This window comes from Pollicipes pollicipes, unplaced genomic scaffold (assembly GCF_011947565.3).
Source record: "Pollicipes pollicipes isolate AB1234 unplaced genomic scaffold, Ppol_2.1 Scaffold_4219;HRSCAF=4965_pilon_pilon_pilon, whole genome shotgun sequence".
Taxonomy (NCBI): Eukaryota; Metazoa; Arthropoda; class Thecostraca; order Pollicipedomorpha; family Pollicipedidae; genus Pollicipes; species Pollicipes pollicipes.
The window spans coordinates 30383993-30407463 of NW_023596448.1; the positions used below are offsets into that span (position 1 = coordinate 30383993).

General features: G+C 58.4%; 1 protein-coding gene across 1 annotated transcript; it reads left to right on the forward strand.

Annotated features, from left to right (window-relative positions):
* The first annotated feature begins 5576 nt into the window (after positions 1–5576).
* Positions 5577–14895, forward strand: LOC119095160 (BUB3-interacting and GLEBS motif-containing protein ZNF207). Its single transcript, XM_037218040.1, has 9 exons — positions 5577–5853; positions 7898–8024; positions 8224–8371; positions 8790–8982; positions 9322–9415; positions 12190–12251; positions 12562–12697; positions 13033–13194; positions 14818–14895. Exons 1-9 carry the CDS (start codon positions 5813–5815, stop codon positions 14893–14895), a joined length of 1041 nt encoding a protein of 346 aa, XP_037073935.1. The 5' UTR covers positions 5577–5812.
* Positions 14896–23471: the final 8576 nt, after the last annotated feature.

A 23471-nucleotide genomic window follows, 5' to 3' on the forward strand; every position in this document is an offset into this window, starting at 1 on the left:
CTTGGGGCAGAGATCTTGCAGTAATAGACCAGGTTACTAGCAATTGATGGATAATCTGCAAAATAACACAACTTTGTTAAACCTGCTCATTGGCGCAACATTCAATAAGCTTGTTGAAATCCATCTGTAGCAGGTTTTAATCAGTTTGAATTTCATTGTCTGGAACATATTTATAATATCTTTGTCCATTTAAAAATAATGTTGAGGCAATTGCCAATGATATTATCAATTAAAACACATTAACCAAGAAATAAGCCCTGTGGGACTCCTCCAAAGATGTCATACCAGAAGGACTTGAGTTTTTCATACTATTATTTGCATCATCCTGAACTAGCCTATAACAACTGCAGAAATGCCAATGAGATGTTGGGGCTGACAGAACCCTGCCCCGAACACATACACACATAATGCTCTAGTCAGGTGAGGTTGCAAATAAGGCTGATGCCTCAAAAATGCTGGAACAGCATGATCAGATAATAACAGGTTCTTGGCCAGCATATGTCTTACATTTTGTGGGGGGCAGGGTTGAAAACATCCAACATGCACAACATGCCTCATGGACCACCAGATTACACATCCTGCACACCTGCGATGAGGAAAGTGCACCATTCACAGAGAACAAGCTAAAAATAGAATGACACACAAATAGAATGGGAGTAGGAATCTGACCAGCACCAGACCATTTATATGAACCAATGGTTGAAATGACTTAAATTGTTGGACTGTTGTTAGTAGACATGCGGAAACGTACCACCGTTTACCACCACATAGAAGCCGCGCCGCCGACCTGCTACCACATGACTGCCACACCAAGACCTGCACAACAGTGGTGAACGCTGTTGTAGTGGTGTAAAAGGGACACAAAATTGAACGGCCCTCCTACCCTCCACAGACGTCCCAAAAATTTGGCTTGCCCACGACCTACCACACAAATCACGCGGCCCTGCGAGCGGGAATATGTTGAAATATTGTGTTTGTTAAACATGAGGACCTTAAAATACATTACGGTCGTGGTGCAAACAGTATAAACTACTACTGCCGTGGTTCAAACAGTATAAACTACAATCTGCCAATGAGGGCGTAGGAATGTTTCAAAAAGTGAGGTGTCAGGCTCAGGGCATACTGAATGAACTTTCTCTGGTGAGCAAGCCCGGTGGTCGGAAAGGGAGGGCGCAGAGACGGAGGACATTTTCCGCTCATTATCCACGTAACGCATTTTGCAAATGATTAAACGCCGCGCGGTTGCTGTTGTTGCAATTTAACAACTATAAGTATCCTGCTTCTTAAGATCATTCGTTCATTTCAACATTGATTTTCCTTGGGAGGCGATCTTGAATTCTACGAGAGGGTAGGCATTGTGCGCCATTGAGGAGTGGGCCCAGCCAGCATGTCCAACTGAGACCCATGTGGGTCAAAGATGGATAGCCACATGAGAGCCATCTGGGCTGCTCACTCTAGCCCATGTGGGCACATCATGGGCGACTAACTGGGTCCCACATGGGCAGTCCGCCTGGGGCCAAATTGGAACCAACATGGGGTTCACTTGAGCAGCCCAGTTGGTACTGACGTGGGCATGTCCAAATGGGTCCGATTCCAATTGTTGGTGTTTTCTGCATAGGCTTAGGAACGTTTCAAAAAGTAGGGGCCAAGCTCAGGGCGTACTTCAGGAATGTTTTCCTGAAAACAAGCCTAATGAACGGGGGAGGGAGGGGTAGAGATGGAGGTTATCGCTCTTTATTCAAATGTAATGACTGATTCCAGATATGCATCCGGAGCTGTTTTTCAGTGGTGCACATTGGTGCATTGGTACCCATTGGTGCGCTAGTGCACTTTCCCTCTGGTGCACACTTTTGCTTGTCCTGTTCATCTTTGTCATTCGGAAAATAAGGCTATTCAGCTTGCCAAGATTGTTCGTCCATTTCAACATTGTCTTTCCTGGGGAGCCGAAATTCCACGAGCGGGAAGGCATTTTAGGTCATTGAGTGGGCATCTATCTCCACAGGGTATAGGCCAAAATATGGCCCGAGCATAGGCTGGCGAGAAATTTGAACGTGAATCGATGGCTCACATTACAACAGGTTTTGCATGCACCTTCATTTTGCTGGCTGGTTTTCCAGAGATAAGATATGTCGCGACATTTTAGGCGGAAACAAATTCGGTAGCTTGAAACTGCGAAAAACCGTGTGACGAAAGCCGTAAAACTGCAGATTCTCCTTTGAAAACCAAGCCATAGAATGACGGCCCTTCTGTCAAATGTTCCTTGCCTGAGCTCTGCTCCCGTCCGCCGTCGGTGGCCACTCCCCTGGCCCTGCTGTCTCCAAACGACTGACCGCGATCTGATGGTATGGCTGCTTGGTTGCACCTTTCTTAATCAGCATTGCTATTAATTGGGATGTAAAGCATGTATTGGACACCTGCAGCAGTACCTTTTTCCGAATTATCTTCCCTTACACCACACTACCCCAGAAAAGTGCCGCCGGGAAGCTGCCCACTTTAGGTATGCATTGGCCCAACGGACATTTTATTGCCCGTCATTCAACGAATATGACTTGATCTGTTTTTGTATGAAGGCAGGGGTTAGCCAGAGCCTTGCCAAGAGGAACACAGGGTTAACAAAAAAACATTTATGGTGACCCCCCACAAAAACATCCCCAGATTTGGTTTACTTGTTAACAAGGGCTGCAGTTTTCTTCGTTTCATCGTTATTTCTACGTTGTAACCAAAACAGAAACCAGAAGCTACCGTGCAATCGATTGCGTCTACATTTTTTTACACGCGCCCGGGTGGCCGGCTAGATACCCTTCGCTCGGGTGAGGGGTCAATTCGACCCCCTGAGATCTCGGGAACTAAGAGAGCTAGATACACCAAATTCACAGGGTGTGAACCCACTTAGGTCAAAGTTTGAGGTTCCTTGGTCATGACTTTCGGGTCAAATAAGGTCGAACAAGGTCAAATTATAGGTTGGTCTATACAGTGCCCCCGAACCTAGATCACTGTTTCTAAGCAAAACATCACATGCTCATTTAACGTCATTGACCTTGCTTGACCTCTTGAAGGTCATGGTGACCAAAATCATATAAGAATGCTTTGAGTTTTGCATCTGAATAAGCGAGAAAGATTACGCTAACCAGTAGGTTTCTAAAAGCAAAATGTTGACCGACATCATCTTAGGCCAAGGATCTATTCTGACCTCTAAGAAGTCTATGGAATATGTGTAATACGGTTCTTGCTATCAATAAATTCGAAAGGAGCACCGGAAACTATCCCATGCAGCAAGCCCTAGAGTAATGTAACAGGTTAGTTGTGGGCTTGGTCTGACTTTTATATCTGACCTTAGGTCAACGTAATTTGCTCATTCAATAATTGTGTTGCCCAAGGAAGCATCTCAGAGATGTATGGCGTCATCTAACACTCCATTGTTGCATCAGATTGAACGATTCCCTAGAATTTGACTTCGCCGAAAACGTGGCCGGACTTTGTCCTGCCATAGGTCAGCGACCTTACAAAGTACATCTAATTTTTTTGTGGCAAACCATCAGCTATTCACTTGTCTGCAGCTATGCAAAATATAGCGCGGCTCCACCGCGCCGTTCGGAAACCATTGCGGAGAAAACTTTGGGTGGTGAATCATTTTGACCCCCACCCGAAAACCTGTTAAGGCCAATAAACTGCAGAAATCAGGCGTTTAACGACCACATGGAATAAGCCACCGGTGTCCTTAATTTACAATGGCTTAATGGACTCTTTCGAAACCGATAGAATTCAGAAGCTTTTTCATAATGTTTTACCTGCGTTCTACAGACATTGAGGACATCGCTAAGGTAGATTGTAGGTCGATATGTTTGATCGAAATTTGAGGGTGAAAATTTCTGTTGTAGATCGAGTGGTCAACAATGTGTATTAACATCGCCAAGCCATGTTTGTCTGGATATGTTAAACATTCAATTAAAATCGATTAGTGATACAATTTATGCCACGCGGTTTTTAATATGCGTGCTCGCAAATCTTCGCAACAAAAACTTCGCCGCCAGGCGTTGCAGTCTCCGTAGGCCGCATAGCGTCGGCTCAACAGCTAGTATTGAGCCGTGGCCAACGAGTGGACAAAAATGATGACGCTTGTGAAAGAAGTACCTTTGAACGCTTCAGAATATCTGATCTTACATGTACAAGGCTGTCTGGGCGGATATTTCACGTGTTCGATTTTTAGACTGATGATAAGAACAGATTGGCCCTTGAAGCACCGCGAAGTGGTCTTGGAATCTGGCGGTAGAACTGGAAGAATGAAGGAAGATTTTCTATTTTTCGTGTTTCTGTACCTATTAACCTGTCCAGAAGGCAGATTAACACGGCGCCCGTCGTCTGGTGGCACTTGCAGTGGCCGACGTCGTTCGGTTTTACGGAAGCTGCAACCCAGACCATCGCTGTCCTTTCTCTCGAGGTTGCGGGTGGGCATATTCAAACCTTTTGATGCACTTTTTTCATAAGACATTCTGAAAAATGAGCGTTCTAAGGCAAACATGGGAGAGCCTTGTTCGTTTTTAAAAATAAAAATCATTTTGACCTATTCTGTTCAATAGTAATGAGACCTCAGCTCCACTGAACAATAGTGAGGCCCCTTATTTCCTTCCGGGCAAGAGGCCCCTTGAGTAGAACACCAAGGGCACTTATATGGTTTTGAACATACGCGCTCGCAAGTCATAGCAACAACGGCCTGAACGCCCGGCGTTGCAGTCTTCATAGGACGAGTGGTGCCGGCCTGCGGCTGTGACACTAAGCGATGACCAACAAGCAACGAAAAAGATGACGCATCTTGGGGAAGATGGCTGGTGAACTAGGTAAATCGGCATGTATATTTAAATGTGGTGCAAAAGCAACCTAAACAAAGCCTTAATCTGAAAAGTAGGCGGGGGGGGGGGCGGTTAACACTGCTGGCCCCCCTCCCTCCTTGAAAAGTGGGTGGCCATGGCCCCTGCCCCCCCCCCCCTCCCTGTTCTTGCGCCCATGGTTTTCTGGGGTAGATTAAGCCATTTTTAAGCTGCTCAGCCCCTTCTCCCAGCCCCTTTTGCGAATATTCCCTCATGTAATTGACATCTCCCAGTTTGAGAGCCAGCGATGATTCTACAGATCTATTTGACAGATAGGACCGTGTATGACTTCGTACCCGCGCGTGGTCCGTAATCCCACCGTAGTGTGGTAGGTGGTAGTTAGACATTGTTTGCACCACGCTCATGGTGTATTTTCAGGCGGTCATGCTTAACTCTACCAACGTTTCAATATATGCCATTAACGGAGAGTTTGCAGGCGCTTGCCTCAAAGTGGCGCACCAGCTCTTATGAGACAATTGTAGTGACGAACTGGAAAAGCAGATTTGTATAATATCAACTTCTAATTGCTTTTTTACTTTGTCACTTTATTTTGATAAAAATGAGTTCTGGTTGAAATTATCTCCTATCGTTACGCTTGATTTTTGGATTAAAGGGGTTTTGAATGTGGGAGGATCAATCAAAACTGGGTTCTCTATTCAGCATCCGGGAAGTTTTTCTCTACGCATGCGCACTGTCGCCCGACGCCATGATCCCGTTTTTCATTGGGTGGCAGTGAGGCCCTGGGGCAATCCTTGAGTTTATTTGTCCTTGGTGGTTTCAGAAGTCTGTGGTTGGTGATATACGGTTAATGGACGGGTGTTGTCGATTGGGTGATCTTATATAACCCACTAAACTCGCAACTAGATGTTGGTTGGCTCATGCCAAGTTGGTGCCAAGCGTAGTTTGTGAAGACCTCAAGCTCCCAGTCATCAGGAGTATTTAATAGCATGGGTCGGAAAAAGAAGAAGCAACAAAAGCCCTGGTGCTGGTATCCTTTAAAAGATGTGGTCTGCGGTGTGTAATTTTGAAGCCTTGAATGCTGTTGATGTTGATAGGTAACTTTATAATGAATTCCTGAGGGGTAGAAGATGGCTGAGCCTTGTTATCTTTGTTGGACCTGTAGTGAGACTCATCCCCCTTCCCCACCAGCACCATTCTGTGCCAACCATCAGAAAATGGCCTGGCAGGTGCAAAGTACTGAACACAGTGTTGGTGGTCATAGGTCTGCAGTTGTTCTGGCTCGCCACACATGCCTAATGTTGATGGAATGCCTTTGCCCATTTTCAGGGAAAGAGAAGGATATATCCTGTGTACTGTGCGGACACTTCTGATTTTTACTGTAGCTACAAAAGTTAGATTAGATGACAAGAATGGGTCAGATTAGAAAGCCTCTTGTCAGCTTTAATGTCTCCTCGCATTGTCAGTCAGCATAAGGCAATGTTTGTAAGACTAAAGACAGGTACTTCTTTAGTTCACAGTATGTCAGCTAGTAATGGAAACCAGCTGCATTGTGTCATCTTATTCTTTTGCCACAGAAGTATGAGGTGTTATTATGCCAGATTGAAAAGACAGCTACTTGAAGACTGGTAGGCTAGTTGGCTGAGTATTTTAATAAGTCAGCTGAGCTTGGGATGAAGCTCTCAGTTATGGTAGCAAGAAAAGGTTGTGGGTTGCTGAATGGGTTATGATGGATGATAGTCATAGCTGGAGGTTTTCTTAGCTTTCATTGGTGTCCTCTTGTCACCTCTGTATTGTGTCTGGTCAGGAACTCATCCTCTGACAGTGGCATGCCTCTGTGAAGCAGTTGATGCACTGTAACCATGTCCCCCTATGGCAACCATAGCTACTTGGAGGGAAACTGGAGGAGTTTGAGCCTCTCAGGGTATGACTGGTGCCTCACTTGAACAAGATGCATTGTTTGGCACTGAATCTGCTCCAGCCATGTGAGCATGTCAGCATCAATATTGGCAAATGACCCCTCATGACTGCCAGCATCTGGTTGGCCTTCATGATAATCTGCTGTCACCTCATGACCACCATTGAGATAGTCTGACTATAGTTCCTGATGTGCCTGACTGCACTTTGTGATATGAAAGGGGAGCTGCCACTTCTGTGGCCACCTGGTCTGGGCATTGACATCAGCCTTCAGAGGAGGGTCAGTCAGGGGCCTCAGGACATGGCAGTATATCTTAACGTTATCCACAAACATTGTGACTGCACTTCACGCTTTATCTGGTGTCATCACCAAAATTATGAGTGGCATCTGTCCCAGCACTGACACAAACATCTTGACTGCACTTTGCACTTGATCTGGAGTGTCATCACCAAAATTATGAGTGGCATCTGTTCCAGCACTGATCATTGCAGGGTGTAGCATGTACTATGTAATAGCTTGAGAAAATAAGGCATGGTTTGCTGAAGCACAAGTGTACAGGTCATGTCAAACATTATACATAATTGTCCTTGTAAATCCTCTTCACTTGCAGAACTGGGCATGATGAAAGGTGGTTCAGAATGTCGTGCCTTTTCATATTTTGCTGATCCAATTAGAATTAAATTACTTTCATTCATTTAAAGTGTATTTTTTCAGGTCAGACTGCAAAAATACATGCTTGCTGAACATGTCAGTCCAAACAGCAACATTCCAGCAGCAATTTCAGTGGATAAAATAAACCTGATAGCTCAGAATTTGATGAGGCTGTCAACTCATAGAGATGCAAAAGACATATTTTGAGGAATTGTGATAGCTTTTAGTACATCAAGTATTTCATTACATTGGCTGGTGTCTGTGTATCCACATATGTGCTTTATTGTACCCCAACTGCAATTTTGAATGTCCTACCTGATCTGATCACCAACAGAAAGGAATGGAAAGAATATGCCTTACTCAGTGCCATGTTTCCATTAAGTCTTGATTTCGCTACAGAACCATGCATGCACCATGTGCATGGTGCATTCCCATTGTCATTTAGGCCGTTAGATCCTGTCTTTGTAGTGCAAATGCTTGTTAAGTCCTTGACCAGCCATTGCAGGTACTGCAATCGGGAGTTTGATGATGAGAAGATTCTGATCCAGCACCAGAAGGCAAAGCATTTCAAGTGCCATATCTGCCACAAGAAGCTTTACACAGGTCCAGGCCTGTCTATTCACTGTATGCAGGTAGGTGATATGCACCACGGCTTGCAGCAAAGCTCACAGATTTCTGGTGATTGTAATTATTTCCCCTGCAACATTTCATGCTTGCATTTTGTCATCCTGACTTAATGCAATGGTTGTGTGCATGTGTTTAGTAGCTTGTTGACTGTTTGGCAAGGTGCGCTGACTGCAGCTTATATTACCCTCGCCGACCACCCCCTAGGTGCACAAGGAGACGGTTGACAAGGTGCCCAATGCTGTACCCAACCGGAACAACATTGAGATCGAGATATATGGCATGGAGGGCATCCCTGAAGATGACCTCAAGGCCCATGAACAAAACAACAAGTCTGGGCAGGCGGACTCAGATGGTATGTTCGCGATCTGGGTGCTAACATTTGGCTCTTTGGCTGCATAGCTTCGGTGACTTGGTAATTTCTGGCATATGCATGGTGTAGGAGCTGCAGTAGTGTGTATGATATGGAATGCGGTGTTTGCTTTGCTGTCACGTTGATTCAGAGTTGTTGAAGCACCATCATGGCCTCACTTGGCAGAGTTCTGTCTGTGATGAATGCTGCTGCTGGTACAATAACATGTGGTTTTGATCATCAGTGGGCACAGGCGGTGGTCTGTTCTGCTCATTTTAAATATCAAGTGCGCAGGGTTGTTACCTTGCGGCTCTCGGCTCTTCATCTGCTGCGAGCCTCACCAGCTCCAGTCGCCACCTATGTGCCCGGTCGCGTGACCAGGTCCCGGCGCCGCCCCCTCACCGGCTGCCCGCGCCGCCAGGCGAGCCGGCGGCCAGCCCGGACGCGCCGCAGCCGGGCAGCAAGCCGTCCACGCCCGTGTCGCCCAGCCCGGCCGGGTTCGCCGGCGGTCTGCCGGCGCTGCCCGGCCTGCCGGCGCTGCCCGGCTTGCCCGGCGCGGCCGGCCTCGGCCAGGTGGCGCAGATCGGCCCCATGGCGCCCTACATGCTGCCCGGGTCAGTGTACGGGACGGATCTCCTGTCGGGTGTTACAGCAGCGAGCTCATGGTGCTCTGTCGGCACTGTACGGCTATGTCGGCTGTTGTCATCTGCCACCTGCCGTGTGGGCGTGCATGGTCCGACCGGGTCTGGCGCTCGAGCAGGTGTGTTTGTGATGCTTGTCAAACCAATGACCCAGGCCCGGTGCACTGTTTCGTCGGGCGTTGTGCCGTCCTGTGTCGTGTTCGGAACAGCTGCCAGCTGTCAGCATTGGCTGCACTGCCATCTGCCTACACTTACGCTTATGGCCGCCTCGGTGTGTGGGGTGACCTTGTGCTCTCGCGCCGCCGCCGACAGCATGATGGGCCCGATGGGCGCGCTCGGCCCGATGTCGGGCATGCCGCTGGGCATGACGCACACCGCCGGCCGGCCCCTCTTCCCGTCGGCGCAGGTCAGTGGCTGGCGACGCCCGAGGCGCCTCGCCGCGGCGCAGAGTTGGGGTGGGCTGTGCTCTGCTCTGGGAGGTGCGGGCGAGGCGGCGCGCCGTCAGGCGGGACGGGTCGGTGACGCCCCGGGCTGGAGCCTGCTGGCGCTGGCCGGGCGGAGAGCGTTCGCTCGTGGAAGGGCGCGGTGAAGCATTAGTGACCGGGGCTGGGGAGGTCTGCACGGAGGGGTGGGTTGGATGTTTCGGGGCCTGTGGGTTGGTTGGCCCCCGTGCAAATAGCTGGTGAATGCCTGATGACCGGTGGCGCGACTGGAGCTGTCCACGAGGACGAGAAGCATTGTGGAGTTCTTGGTCCAGGATATCGTTGCATTATGGTTTTATACTGAACTTGTCCTTGGCCTCCTTTTTGATAAAATCCCGTGACATAGGTGTGTGAGGAGGCTTGTGCTATTATCTCACAAGGCGAGGAGAGTGTATTGAAATCATGACTTTATTGTGTGCTGACAGCAGCTACGTCGCAATGTTTATCTAGAGTCATTGCTGACAGGTTGAGCTGCCCCCCTCCCCCCCCCCCTCCCGTGAGCCGTTGACGGTAGGCAATGACACCGCTCCCCCCGGTTTGAAGAAATTAACATTACTGATTTATCAAGGTTGATACATTTTTAGCTCGAATCGAGCTACTGAAGGGAGTGTTCCACATTTGTGTGGAATTTTGAACCGAAAGGGCCATTTCAAAGATTATTCGGCGTAGTTCACAGCCCTGCCTTTCTTAAGACCTCAACCCCTCCAGTTTCTGAGTTAGACGCCTGCCAAGCTGTGCAGACTTTTTCAAGGTTGCCCTGGCATCCGTGACGTCACAGCAACGTATTCAAATCCAGCCGTTACATAAGCCATGTGGCGATCAAGACCCAGCAAATACAGTTGTCGAGTCGGCCATGTCGGGCGTTCGTGAGCACGATTTCCAGGTAGACGGCCGTCAGTTGGCTCTTATCAATGTTATGTAAGTTGTGATGTCCAGTTTCAATGTCCTGACCCCACAACTCAATCTATACCACAATGCGGCTTCAACCGTATTCGCGCCACAACCAGCCACTATCTTCCGCGTGGCGAGCGGCCACCACAGGACGCAAACACTCCCCTCCCCCTGAGCACGTCCGCGTGCCGTCGACGGCTGCCGTCCGCGGCCGCGCCGCGCCGCGCCGCGCCGCGTGACCCCGCCGCGTGACCCCGCCGTCACCGTCGGCCGTGTGTCTGTCTGGCAGGCGGCTGCGGGCAGCGTAGCGTGTGTGTGTGACGTCGCGGCCGGCCCGGCTCTCCGCCCCGCCGCCTGTGGGGGTGGGGCCCGGTGCACCAGGTACCCACGCTCGATGTGACGGTCTCTTGGGCCGCGCGGCCGCCGCCGTGTCGGTGGAGGCGCCGCACGCCGTTCGTTTTCGTGTTGAGCCCGCGCCCGTTTGTGACAATGCATGCGGCGGCGGCTGGTCAGCACTAGGAGGACTGGTTTCCGCTGCACCGTCCGTTTCTTGGATGATAGCACTTTTGTGTTTGAGATGCATGCGCGTGTCTGGTTCCTGCGCAGCGTTTGGTGTTTGTTTTTTTGGAGCACCCAGTCTGTGCCTTTTACCACTACATTTTGGCCGCCTGAAGGAAGATTTCACGTTAACAACGCTCGAAACATATCGTTACGATATTTGTGTTACGTACCAACCCTTAGTCGCTTTCACGTATTATTCCGTAGCCGTCTTCATTAGCTCGCAGTGCGACCGTGATAAGAAACCCCGGTGCTTTGCCGCTCACAAGGGCCCGGCCACCCACACCGACGTCACATCGCTGCTCGGGTAGGAGTGAAGTGCTTGCCTTCCATGCTTCTGTCCTCTGTGTGGCCCGCTCTGTGTCCTTTGCTGCCGTCGTGCTGGGCCAGGTTGCGGAGTGTCGGCCGACGCCCGAATCCGAAGAGGCGCCGCGCGCTCTCCGATCGAAGTTGTGACGCGCCGGCGCCCGTCTGGCCGGCCGCGAGAGCCGCCGGCGTACCGCGGCGCCCCTGGACGCCGCTCTTGACACCGGGTCCCGCGCAGCGGCAGCCAGCGGCAGCGGAAGCGTGTCTCGGTGGCGCCGGCGCCCGTCTGGCCGGCCGCGAGAGCCGCCGGCGATACCGCGGCGCCTCTGGACGCCGCTCTTGACACCGGGTTCCGCGCGGCGGCAGCCAGCGGTAGCGGAAGCGTGTCCCGGTGGCGCCGGCGCCCGGCTATTTCGGTCGGCGTCCGCTCGCAGGCGGCCGGGCTGTCGTCAGCACGCCGACGGCTCCGTGCCATGCCGTGCCGTGCCGTGCGAGTCGACATTAGCGTCGGCGGCGTGCGGCCCGGGTGGCCGTCGCAGCTGTGGGTGCGGCAGCGACTGGTGGCGGAGTGTGGCACGGAGCAGGATGCTGGGCGGGAGAGGGTCCGTGGCCGCGCGGCCGGCGTCGGACCCACGTCTAGTCGTCGCGAGAGGAGTGAGGAGAGACGGAGCCGGCTCGGCGCCGTTGCGATGACACTGTGAGGTGCTGTGGTTCAGCTGCAGTTGCGGCGTGTCGCCACCCTCCCGCTGTGAAGTCAGCTGCCTGGGCTGCTGCCGGCTGCCCGCCGCCTGGCTCCGGCGGCGAGTGGGAGCCGACCGGCGTGCGGGGGAGCACGGCGTGACTTGTGTGATGATCTCTGAGGGGGTCTCGGGAGTCGCGGGGGCGCGGCTCGGCTTTACGCCCGACGGACGGCGTTGAGCGTGACCAGAGCCGTTGTCGACAGGGCTCGTCGCCGACGCCGCTGAGCAGCACCGCCGCGTCGCGCTCCACCTTCCCGGCGTACAGGTAGGTTTGCGGTTCGGTTCCCATCGCAGGAAACTTTCGCCAGCGCGGGAGACGTCCACGCGCGGTGGTACCGATTGAAGTTTGTGGGCTGATTCAATGTCGCGCTTGCGCTGTCGCCGGTAAGTGCAGCATCGTGGCTTTCTAACGCGGGTGGCCGATGTGTCCCACCTTCTCGCGGTGCTATGGGTGTAGATCGCCGTAGTTTGCATGCTAGCCGGCCGCAGGGGCGCGCCGTCCGGCCCGCTGTCCCAGCCAGGCCGGGCTGCGCGCTCGTCGCCGTTGGCTGACACCGCCGCCCGCTCGTCCGCAGCCAGGCGGGCGCCGCTTCGTCCAAGGCGGGTGGCGCCACCACGTCCAGCTCGTCAGGCGGCGCGCGTCCGGCGCTGATCCAGCAGGCGGCCGGCGCCACTAGCCGCATTGTGCACCCGGACGAGGATATTTCGCTGGTGAGTCGAACACACTCGGACCTCACAGTGCAGCATGGCCTGGCGTGGCCTTGTGCTAACATGCGGTGCGCGCTGTACAGCATATGGGATGACCTTGGCCGTGGTTTAACCTTGACCCGGCGTCAAACGGGACTGGAACTTGATCTTGTCATTGCCTGCTTCGGCCTGAACTGCGCTGACCTTAACTTAGCCGTGTCATGTAGCATGTGCATGCTGTGGGACGACCTCGACCTGACCACGACTGGCTCTGGCCGTGACTGTGGCCGTAACCGTGACCGTGATCGTGATCGTGACCGTGACCGTGACCGTGACCGTGATCCGCCGTCCGGCCGCAGGAGGAGAGCCGACTGCGGCTGCCGCGCTACCAGCGGTACCGACCGCGACCGGCAGCCTCGCCAGGCGTGGCAGCCGCCGCTGCCGCCGCTGCCGCCGCCGCGGCCGCAAACGCCGCCAACGCCGCCGCCGCCGCCAACGCCACCGCCGCCCTGGCCGCCGAGGTGAGCCATACGGCGACGCGGCCGGTGCCGAGGGGAGGCGGAGATGAGGGTTGGGGTGCACCCGGTGTGGTGGTGTGGGGATGGTCACCACCAGCGTGTGTGGCGCCCCAGCTGCTCCGCCGGGAACGGCAGCTGTCTGCCGGTGTCGGCGCTGGGACTCGCTCGCCGGCGCGCGCTGGTCACGGTGCCGCCCACAGCGAGGTGTCTGTTTTGAATCGTGGGCGGAGTGTGCAGGGTGGCTGCCTGCGGGGTTACACTGTCCGCCGGTCGCTGCCTGGCAGCTCCTGTGCAGACCGCGGCCGGGGACGACGCCGACCCGCAGAATCTCTCCCGGTGCGTCACAGTCTCCGATCTGGGCTGGGCAGTTCTCACGCCCTGCCATACAGCGGGGCGGGTGCTCTGGCTTTTTGAGCGCGCTGCCGATGCGCCCTTAAGCTTCGGGCGCCAATCAACCGGCGTGGGAGGAACTCACTTCGCCGATTTCGCATTCCGATGTCTCGTAGCTGGGCTAAAAATTCCGCATCGTTGTCTGGGATCAGTCGGTGGCGTTTGCACATGGGGGAGCAGATAGCCGGTTTGGTGTTGGTGACGAGCGGTGCCCGTCCCACAAAGGGGTGTCAGGATGGTGGGTGAAAAGCACAGTAATCTTCCGCTAGAGTAAGGGACGTGTGTCCGCTCCGCACTTGGGTTGGGGGTGGGGTGAGGGATCGGATGAGCGCTTCTTCAGGCGTAGTGTCCCCCATTTGGATAGGGGCGTTGAGCGGCCACAGGCCTGCTTCCAGCGCACGTGCTGCTGGTGCGGAGCGCACCCCGTCCGCGCCTGCCTCTCAGTCACGTCCGCGAGGACGGGAGCCGGCACTGCCGTGTCTGACACGGACAGCGAGCGCACGCGCCCACAGCGTTCGCGTCCGCCCGCCCGTCCGCCCGCCACGACCACATCGTCCAGCGTTAATGTCCGTCTGTTTTCAGAGCGAGCTGTGCGCGCGCGTGCGCGCGGACGCGGCGCCGGCGCCCCAGCGGCGCCCTCTCTGTGCCCCCCGCGCCGCCTGAGTAGCTTACTAACGGGCGGCGGCGCGGCCCGCACGCGCGCGCCGGCCGCGCCCGGCTTTGAGCGGCGCCGCCGTGCGTGTGGCGGCGCCGCCCCGCTGCTTCGGCCACCGGCTGCCGTGTGCCGCTCACGTGTGCGTAGTGGTCTGCCGGCGGCGGGCGCGACGCATGCCCGCGCGCCCGCCGCCGGCCGTGTGGTGTCCCGCGTCCGGATTGGCGCCAGCGTGTCTAGTGCCCGCCCGGCCCGGTCCGGCCAGCCAGCGGGCCGGCCGGCCGGCTTTCCCAGCTCTGCATGTGGCGCCGGCCGCGTCTCCCCGGCAGTAGTGAGGTCCGGCTGGCCTGTGCTCTCCGGCTTCAGGGGTGTCTGGCTGTCCCGCGCAAGGCTTTCGGGCTGGCCGGCTGTCGGTTGCAGGGCTGCCCGGTTGTGTAGCGGAGCGGCTGCCGGCTGCGCGCCGTCCCGGCCGCCCGGCTCCGTGCTGCCTGATGCTCGGCCGGGCCGACTGTCCGGACGTGTGGCGTGTGGCCAGCGGCTGGCCGGCTCTGTCACTCGCGGCTCACTGGCGGTGTGGCTGGCAGCACTCGGTGGCAGGACACTCCGACGTGGATTTTTCTCTAAATGCCCGGCCCGAGACTGCGTCCGGCTTGTCTAGCTAGCGCCCGGCCGAGTTGCCGGGTGGCGGGCGGGAGACGCTGTCTCGGCCTCGCCGGCTGCCGCGGGCGGACCGCGTCCGTCCGTGCGGCGGCCCTCCGCCGCCCGTGCGCTGCACGACCGGCGGGCGCCGGTCGATCGCTGACCGGGCGCCGCTGTTGCAGGAGGAGCGGCGCAGCCAACTGGCCAAGTACCAGCAGCAGGTGCGCGCGGCGGCGGCGGCGGCGGCGGCGCAGGCGCAGATGGCGCCGCAGCCGGTCATGTCGCTGGCGTCGTTGATGGGCGCCGCCGGGCAGCCGCGTCTCTTCGTCAGCCAGGCCTCGCCCATGCCCATGCAGGTAGGCCGCGGGCGGCGCCGGCACTAGCCAGAGGCCACGCCGGCGAATGCCGTCGACACATTGTGACACTCAGATCATGCGCGAGGTCGCAAGGGGGAGGGGGGTGGAAGGGGGGGGGATGGACGTGCGGTCGGCTTTGTACCATAAAAGGGCGCGCGACGACGTACGTCGCGTATGTTTTGTTTAGTGTCGGTTCACGAGTGAGCTACACGGATTGCCATGCGGTCACCCGTGGTCTCCGAGCCGCCCTGGGCCGTCCGAGAGAGACGCGGACCGTCTGACGGTCGGCCGCCGCCGTGCGCCGCCAGATGCCGCAGCTGCTGCGGCCCGGCTACTCGCTGGCCATGCCGCCCATGCAGCAGATGCCGCAGCTGATGGCGCAGCCGCAGCCGCAGCAGTTCCTGCTGGCCCGGCCGCCCTTCGGCGCCGGTGAGTGACGGCCGCCGAGCGTGGCCAGCTCGACCTCGCCGCTGGTCTGACCGCTGCCGTTCTGGTGCTGTCCCTGTGCCGGCGTGGGTGTGTGCGTGCGTGTGTCGTTCATATGTGCGTGCTTGATCCTCAGCAGGCCGCCCGTCGGTCCCCAGACCCCCCCCCCCCCCCCCTCCGGGTCTGGCAGACGCTGAGGTCCGTCTCGCCGCCCCCTCCTGTGAAGTGGTTCCGTCGCCGTTGCGTTCGAGTCCCGGTCACCGCCCGCTGATCTCGCCGTACATGGACGTGGCGTTTTTTGTGCGCTTCATCGATGAGAGCCGGGAGGTGGGATAAGGGCCTCCGTGTATGTGTGTGTGGGGGGGGGGGGGGGGGCGGTGGCGCACCGGTCGCCCTGTGTTATGACTGACTGGCACTAAAATGGACGGCGACTGGCGAGAAAACGGTTGTGGGATTGGTGCAGAGGGGGAGGGGGGGGGGGGGGGAAGGCGGGGGGCAAAATGAGTCCAGCCTTTGGCACACCCTTACACAACGATGAATGATTAGATTGGGGGGAGAGTGTAGGGGCAGCCATGCCTGTGTTCCGTGCTATTTCCGTGCGCATGCCGTTTTTCAGTTATTTGCTTTCCGGGGTAAAATTCTTCGAAACGGAACGACTGCCCGAACAGTTCACTACCAGCTGGTTTTTCCGTTCCTGCAAAGAAACTTCCTCAAGATCGTGGTTTTAAAAGTGAAGAAGGGCAAACGGCAAATTGCCAGAAGAGATATGTAGTGAGAGTGACAAAAATTTGGTCACGATCACATGTCTTCTGTGTTTTAAGTTCTTGTAGATGAAACCTGATTCACCCGTATATACTTGCCAACCACTTTTGCTCAATCACATCTGTTTTGGACCTGCAACACAATTGAAACATTCAAAGACTAATCACAGATTCATCCGAGGCCCTCGTCGAAAAGCATTTCTGAGATCTGCCTGAAGGCGAAGTGTTTCTCACGCATAGCTGAGAAATAGGCCGTCGTTTCAAACGCCCCCGTAAGCCCAAATCACTGGGATTCCCATGTATCCGCCGCCGTACTACGTCGCCAACACCACTTCTGAAACGGATCGCACGCGCGCAAGCTCCTCCACATTGCCGGGGTCCTCCGCGCAGGGAGATTCTCCAATTTCCGACCGGGCGTTTCCGCTGTTTGGGAGCCCTTTGCGTCGTGGTTTGGCTCGCGCCGTTGGGCGCGCCTCGCTTTCCCGCACCTCAGAGCAGTCGCCAACCAGCGAATATTTTGCAGACCGCTGTGAGCGCGCGGGCTAGCCCGTTTCGATGCTCAGGCGGCGCGCGCGCGCTTGGCGAGTCGCCGTGGAGACGTTCCGGGGCAGATAAGTGTGCTCGGCCACGGGGCCGGGGTCGTGCACAGCAGCTCGCACCCGACGGCGACCGCCGGTCACCCGGCCGGCCGCCGGCCGCTGGTTGTCATGGTTACCGCTTGGCTGATGCTGTAGGCGTTTGTCTCGCTCTCTGTCTCCTGTCTGTCACGCCCTCCCGCCTCTCTCTTTCTCTCTGTCTCTCTGTCTCTGTCTCCGTCTCTCTCTCTCTTTCTCTCTGTCTCTCTCTCTCTCCGTTTGGCCTGCGGTCCGCGGAGGCGCGGACGGGCGCGGGACGGGAGCTTGGCCGGCGCCGGCGCCGCCTGACTGACCGGTGGAGGGGAACGGTAGCGCATGGCCGCTCGATAGCACCCCTGTCACTAACGGGAGCCGGCCGGCGCGCCGGCCGGCGGCGTCAGGTGAGTCTGGGGACCGGGCGCAGGTGAGTGCGCACCGCCCGCCCGGCCGCCGCTGCGCCATCGTGGCCGCCGTTGTCGTCGGCGTGGCCGTCCTGCGCGTCGCCTGACTCGACCGGCCGTGTGTCGTTGCAGCGCACCTGCTGGCGCCCGGCTCGCCCTTTTTGCCGCCGGGACTGCAGCTGCCACCCGGCTACCTCGCGGCGCCGCCGGCGGCGCCCATGCTGGCCGCGCCGGCGCCGTTCCCGCCGTCCGCCGCCGCCGCCGCCGCGTCGCTGGTGCCGCGCTTCATCTTCCGGTAGAGCCCGCGCCGTCGCCGCCGCCCGCGCCAGCGCGCGCGCTAGTGCGCCGACCCCGCCGCCGACGACGATGATGATACTCGCGCCGCTGTCCGTGCCGGCGAGCCGGCGGCGGCGGCCGCGGCGGCCGCTCGCTCGCCCCGCCGCACCGCCGCCCGGCCGTGGCCGGCGGCACGTGATATTTCTAGTCCCCTGACAGAGGAAGAAAGAGAGAGAGAGAGAGAGACTGAGAGAGATAGAGAGAGAGAGAATGTGAGCGTCGCTGGAGGGCGGGCGGGCGGCCACGGCCGTCGCCGCCGCCGCCGAGGACGTCCTCGCCAGAAGGCTGACCGGTTTCCCGTTCTCTCTGTCGATAGCTAGTGGACCGCGCTTTCGCGTGCCAAGTTGCCCAACTGTGAGTACTGTGGCTCGGATGGGGTAAGCTTGTGCGCATCAGCAACCGGACACGTTTTGTTCGTATACCTGTCTTCTTTGTACACTGCTTCGTCTGCATGCGGGCTGCCGGGCACCGGCGCCGTAGTCCCAGGCGCTGACGCCCGGAGCCCGATCTGACCCGGGTTGACCTAGTCGCTAGCGGTCTGGAGGGTCGCCTCACCGTCGTGCTGCCCCCGGCACCAGGGCCGGGTCCGTGCATGCCGCTCCGGCCCGACCCGACCCGACCTGGCCTCGGGTCGCTGTGCGTGTGCGTGTGTCTGCGTGCCGCCCGGTCCTGCCCGCCCTGGCCCTGCCCTGTCCCCGCCGCGGCCCCGTCGATCCTGCTTCGCCCACCTTCCGTCCGTCCGTCCGTGCGTCCTGTCCTGTCCTGTCCTGTCCTGTCCTGTCCTGTCTCGTCTCTTCTCTCGCCGTGTCTGCTGAGGGTCCCGCTGGGAAGACGTCGGGCGCCCGCTGCGGAGCGTCCAGCTGACGGAGACCCCACCGCGAACCGGGCGTCGGAGGGAGGGCTGTTGGCGGCGCCGGCCGGGGAGTGACTTCGCCGACTGACGTCACGACCCCCTGCCCCTCCCTGCCCTGGGGGTCGCGTGTGTCCCGTCCGCCGCAGGGGAAAGCGAGCGCTCCGGCCCGGAGACTGCACTGCCGGGTCGCCGCAGGGGCCGGCGGCGATGTGGCAGGCGCCAAACGCGCTGTCGCGCCCCGCGCGCGCCGCTGGCGCCCCCCGGCCGCCGGAGCGGCCCCGAGGACGCATGGCGGCACGCGCCCTGCGGTCGCGCGTAACCGGTCTCTGGCTCGCTGTCTTGCTGCTCTGCCGGTTTGCATGCGGAGAAGGCCGCCTCTAACCGCGTCACGGTGCCAGTCCCGCTCTGTGGAGCCAGCCGCTGTCAGGCGCCGAGACGCCGGCGACGGACGGGCAGAGCCCGCGCTTCTGGCTTTGGTGGTACGTCGGTGCATCTTTCTCCCGGGTTCATGTGGCTGTAGGTGTGCAGGCGGTCTCGTCCGCGGTTGGCGTAGTGATCGGGCTTGCACGATCCCACAACCAGGAGGGCGCTCTGAGTCAGTTAGCGATGTTTAGGCCGCGGCCCGTAGGGTGGTGTGACGTTGCCGTTTCGGTTAGTGGTCATCGTTAACGTTTTGAATGAGTGGCTTTAATTTATTTCTGGTAGTTGCGCAGTTGGCCGTTGTAAATCGCGTCGATGCAGGTTTCTGCTCGATTTAAGCCATCGACTGCCGGTATCGGGTCGGTGTAGTAGGAGGATCGCAGGGTACCAGCGCTGCCTGTACGCGGTGGCGGTCACGGCTTCGAAATTTTCCCGTGCAGCAACAAGCGGGTCAGGCGCACTTGGCGCACAACGGCAGACGCCAGCAGCCCGGCGAACAGACCCGCCGGCACGCCGGAGCGGCGGCCAGGCCGGCGCCTCCCAGGCCTCCCGGACACACCCCGCCCTCGGCCGTCCCGCCGGCGGCCGCCGTCTCGCAGTGTGGCGCGCACTGTTGGAGGGGCCGGTCCGCCCCTCCCCGGCTGGGCCGGCGAGCCGGCGGCCGCCGCCCGTCCCGCTCCCGCCTCCGCCCCGCCCCACCCCGCCCCCGCCCCCGCCCGTCTCCACATGCATAGCGCGCTGGTTGTCTCCTCTGGTATGCGTATCACTATTAGTTATCTCGGGCATATACATATATATACATTACCTTCTAATAAACGCGGCGCCGCTCGCACGGGCGTATCCATAATGTACCGTTGGTTTTCCTGGCGCGGCGGCGGGCGGCGGTGCCGGGCCGGCGGGCCGGCCGCCGCCCGCCGCGGCGTCCACTGACTGTTGGTGTCGGGTGCTTGCCTGGCTTGCGGGCTGAGGTGCGCGCCGGCCGGCCGTTCTCGCAGCGGCCGCGCTGCTGGACGGGCGCCGCGCCGGGAGCCGCGGCGTCCGTCCCTCGCCCCAGCCCCGGGCGCGGCGAGTGAGACGACCGGCCGATCATGGAGTGACGACGACGAGGCGGCCAGCGGCGAACAGCGGGAGACGCCCGACGGACAGTGACTCGTGCAGTATCAACACTTCACTGCCGGTTCGCGGCGATGTTGCGTCGCCACGGCTGGGAGCGGACGCGGCGCGCTGCGGCGGCCGGCGCAAGACGTCCATGCTGGCCCGATCGGTCCGACAAATCTGGATGTGCAGCCGGTCTCGGCTCGGCCGCCACGTGAGAGCGAGGACGCCGCCGTCGTCGGCTCAGCCGAGAGAGACTGCACGGTAACACAAGCCTGGCCTGTCGCCGGGCGCGCTCAGCGGTCGGGACTGGCGGCCGCGCGGCGAGCGTGGCGTGGCGGGAGCCGGCGCGGCTGGCAGGTAGGTGGGGGGAGCTGGACGGCGACGTGTGCGACGGAGGCCACCCGGAGCGGGTGGCGGCATGGCGGGCATGAGGGTCGACGTGGCGGCGGGAGCCGGGAGCTGCCCGACGGCGGCGGCGGAGCGGGCAGCCCTCTCGCAGCTGAGCGCTGCTGGACCATTGGTCCCCTGTCCAACCCGACCGGACCAGGGACCGCTGGTCCCCGGTCCGGCCGGCTCGGACCAGGCGAGGGGGACGTCCCGATGCCGAGACCAAGGCGACCAAACGACGACGCGTCTGTCGACGCCGGCCCATCGGCAGCGAATGACGGAGAGGCGGGGAAACGCCGTCGCGCCATGAAACATGTGGACGCCGCCAATAAAATGTTTCGGAGATCGAAGTCCAACCGGCGGCCGGGTGAAGATGTGAAGGCGACATGGTTGCGACGTCACGCAAGTGGAGACTGCGCGCCTGTCAACACTGCTTGGTGTGTCCCGTCCGGTCGGAGCGAACTGTCTGCCGCGTCTTGCAGTGCGCGCGGGGTGGGAGTGGTAAAGATCTCGCGGACGAGTCAGTCCTGACCGTCTGTGGTGCACGCTGTCAGAAGTGGTGTTGCCGGGCGCGGCGGTCCGGTTCGGACGCTGCACGCCTGTCTCCCCGTGTTCTGGCAGTTCACGGCGGCGGTGTCTCGTCTGGGCGGCGGTCTGCCGAGTAGTCTGGCGGCACGTGGCGCGGTGCGTCGAGGTGCCGCCACCATCGCCTGTCGTCGGGGTGTCGGCGCGTCGTGACAGGACGCGAACCTTCTGCGCGATGCATTCTTCGGTCGCAACGATTCGGCACCGGCCGAATAGTCGGTATCGCACCCCGCGGCTGTGGTGAGGGCCCGGGGGTCGGCGCTGTGTCATAAGCCGTTGGCACCTGTCGTGTCGGCGCCGGGGTGGAACGCTGCTGCGACGTTGGGGGCCGCGTATCGCAGATGGCGCCACCTGGTGGGGCTGACACCTCGGTCTCGCGGTGGCATGTCGGCGCCAGGGGTGGAGAATGCTGAGGGGAGAACTGGTGTGGCGAACGCTGATGTCTAACGATCGAGCATTGGAGCGTGTTGCGTTAGTATCCAGTCAAAAGCCATTGCCGCCCTACCTGACTGACCTGTGACTCGCGGCATTCTCCGCCCGTGGTTGGCGCGCGACCTAGGTCGCCAGGCTGACAGCCGGCGGATGCGACTGCTCAATAAATCTAGTCTGTCCACTGCCGTGGGTTTTAACGCTCGGCTTTCGTCCGCGGGCTGGAGTCGCGCCTGAGCACCGTCGTGGACTGACGTCGTGGCACGCCTACGCCGTTCGATCCGCGTCCAAAGGAACTGCAGGTAGCACTACGGCGGGTCCTCGTTGAAGCAGGCGATACGCGTTAGTGTCTAGGCGTCTGCTGCCCAGCGACTTGCCGTTATTTATTGAGTTTTAAGGCACGTCAGCTGCAATGGTGATTGTGCTCGCCGGCTCGTCGGCAGACTGTAAGCCTCTGTTGAGTGGATTGAGCTTAGGAATCGCCTGCGGCGTATAACTATAGCGCGTTAATGGCGCGGTTGAGACCAGTCCCACTGAACTACGTTGGTGGCGAACGTAATCACGTTGGCCCCGAACGTTGGCCCCGAACGTAGTCACGTGTCGAAGGCCTGCTCTTCACAGAGCTGTGAACCGAATTTCATTAGGTCAACTTGATGAAACTGGTACCAGAGGGAGGATTGCTTAATTGTTTTATGCTGATCCTTTTTTGCCTCGAGGAGCTGAGCTCGCGTGGCGTACAGGGTCAGTTGTGTACGTCACGCCGTGAGGCTACCAACCTCCGCGACAGTGAGTGGCCTCGGGAGTTCGGTGGCGGGTCGGATCCGTAGTCTAGGGGTGTTCAGAGCAGGGGCTTTCTGTGACCTCTAACGCCCCCCCCCCCCCCCCGAGTGATGTTCTTAACTGCTGGATATCAGCCAGCACACACTGCTGTTGTGGTGTAGCGTGCAAGTCCAGAGTGCCCTGCGGGTGCAACGCTGATCTGAGTTTCAGACATTTACCGCTGTGCCACCGTGCCACTTTCGCCTGCGACCGAATATTCAACAGATACTCGAAATGTAGCCTACTTTGGGCCTTAAATGTGCTGTAAGCTTTATGTCGCAGCATTTTTGTTCTGAATTTCGTTGTTCCCCACATCTATTCGAGGCCCAAGCGGCCCATATTTCACTACTCCACACAGCGCAATATTAAAGACGTTATTTTTGGGGCCCGCGGATGTTGGAATCTTGGACGTCCAGTCAGCCGTCCCAACGCACCAACCAGCCTATGGTGGAGGATGCGTAGCTTCATGCCTGACGTTTTGAGCCTGCCACGGCGGTGACCGTCCCCAGTGCGGCCAGAGGTGGGACCAGGCACTGTGCGTGGTGTGTAAGTTGTGATGCTGGCGGTCGCTGCTGCGCTGGGTCAGCAGTGCCCCTCATGACCAGCATAGCAGCGATGACACGGTGACATTGCCGCAGCCTACCGTCCACTGCCCCTCCGGCTGTCCCGTTGGCGCTGTCTCACGCCATGGGACAATGCGCACTCAGAAGTTGGGTTCTCTGGTGGAGGCGCCCCGCATGGCGTTCTAACTGAAAAGGACCGGCGTAAACGGATCGCCGCCGCGACGCAGGCACGATCCATTTTTTTTTCCAATGTTCGGGCCGTGCTGGTCGTCAACAAATGTGCCGGTCGAAATCTGGGACAATGGATGCGTCTTCCTGTCTTGGCGCTGCCGGATCGTATCAGGCATCAACCCGGCTCTTACGTCGCACCTGTCTGCATAATAATATGGCGGTACGAATGCCAGGCGCTGTGTCCGCCATGGTGACTGAATCACGCGTGCGCTGTCTATCGTTGGCCGGCCCCGGGCAGATCGCATGTCGCAACCACGAACGATAACCTTGAACTCTAAAGAATCTCTGCCATGTGCCCCATGGGTGGTCTGCCGCCATAG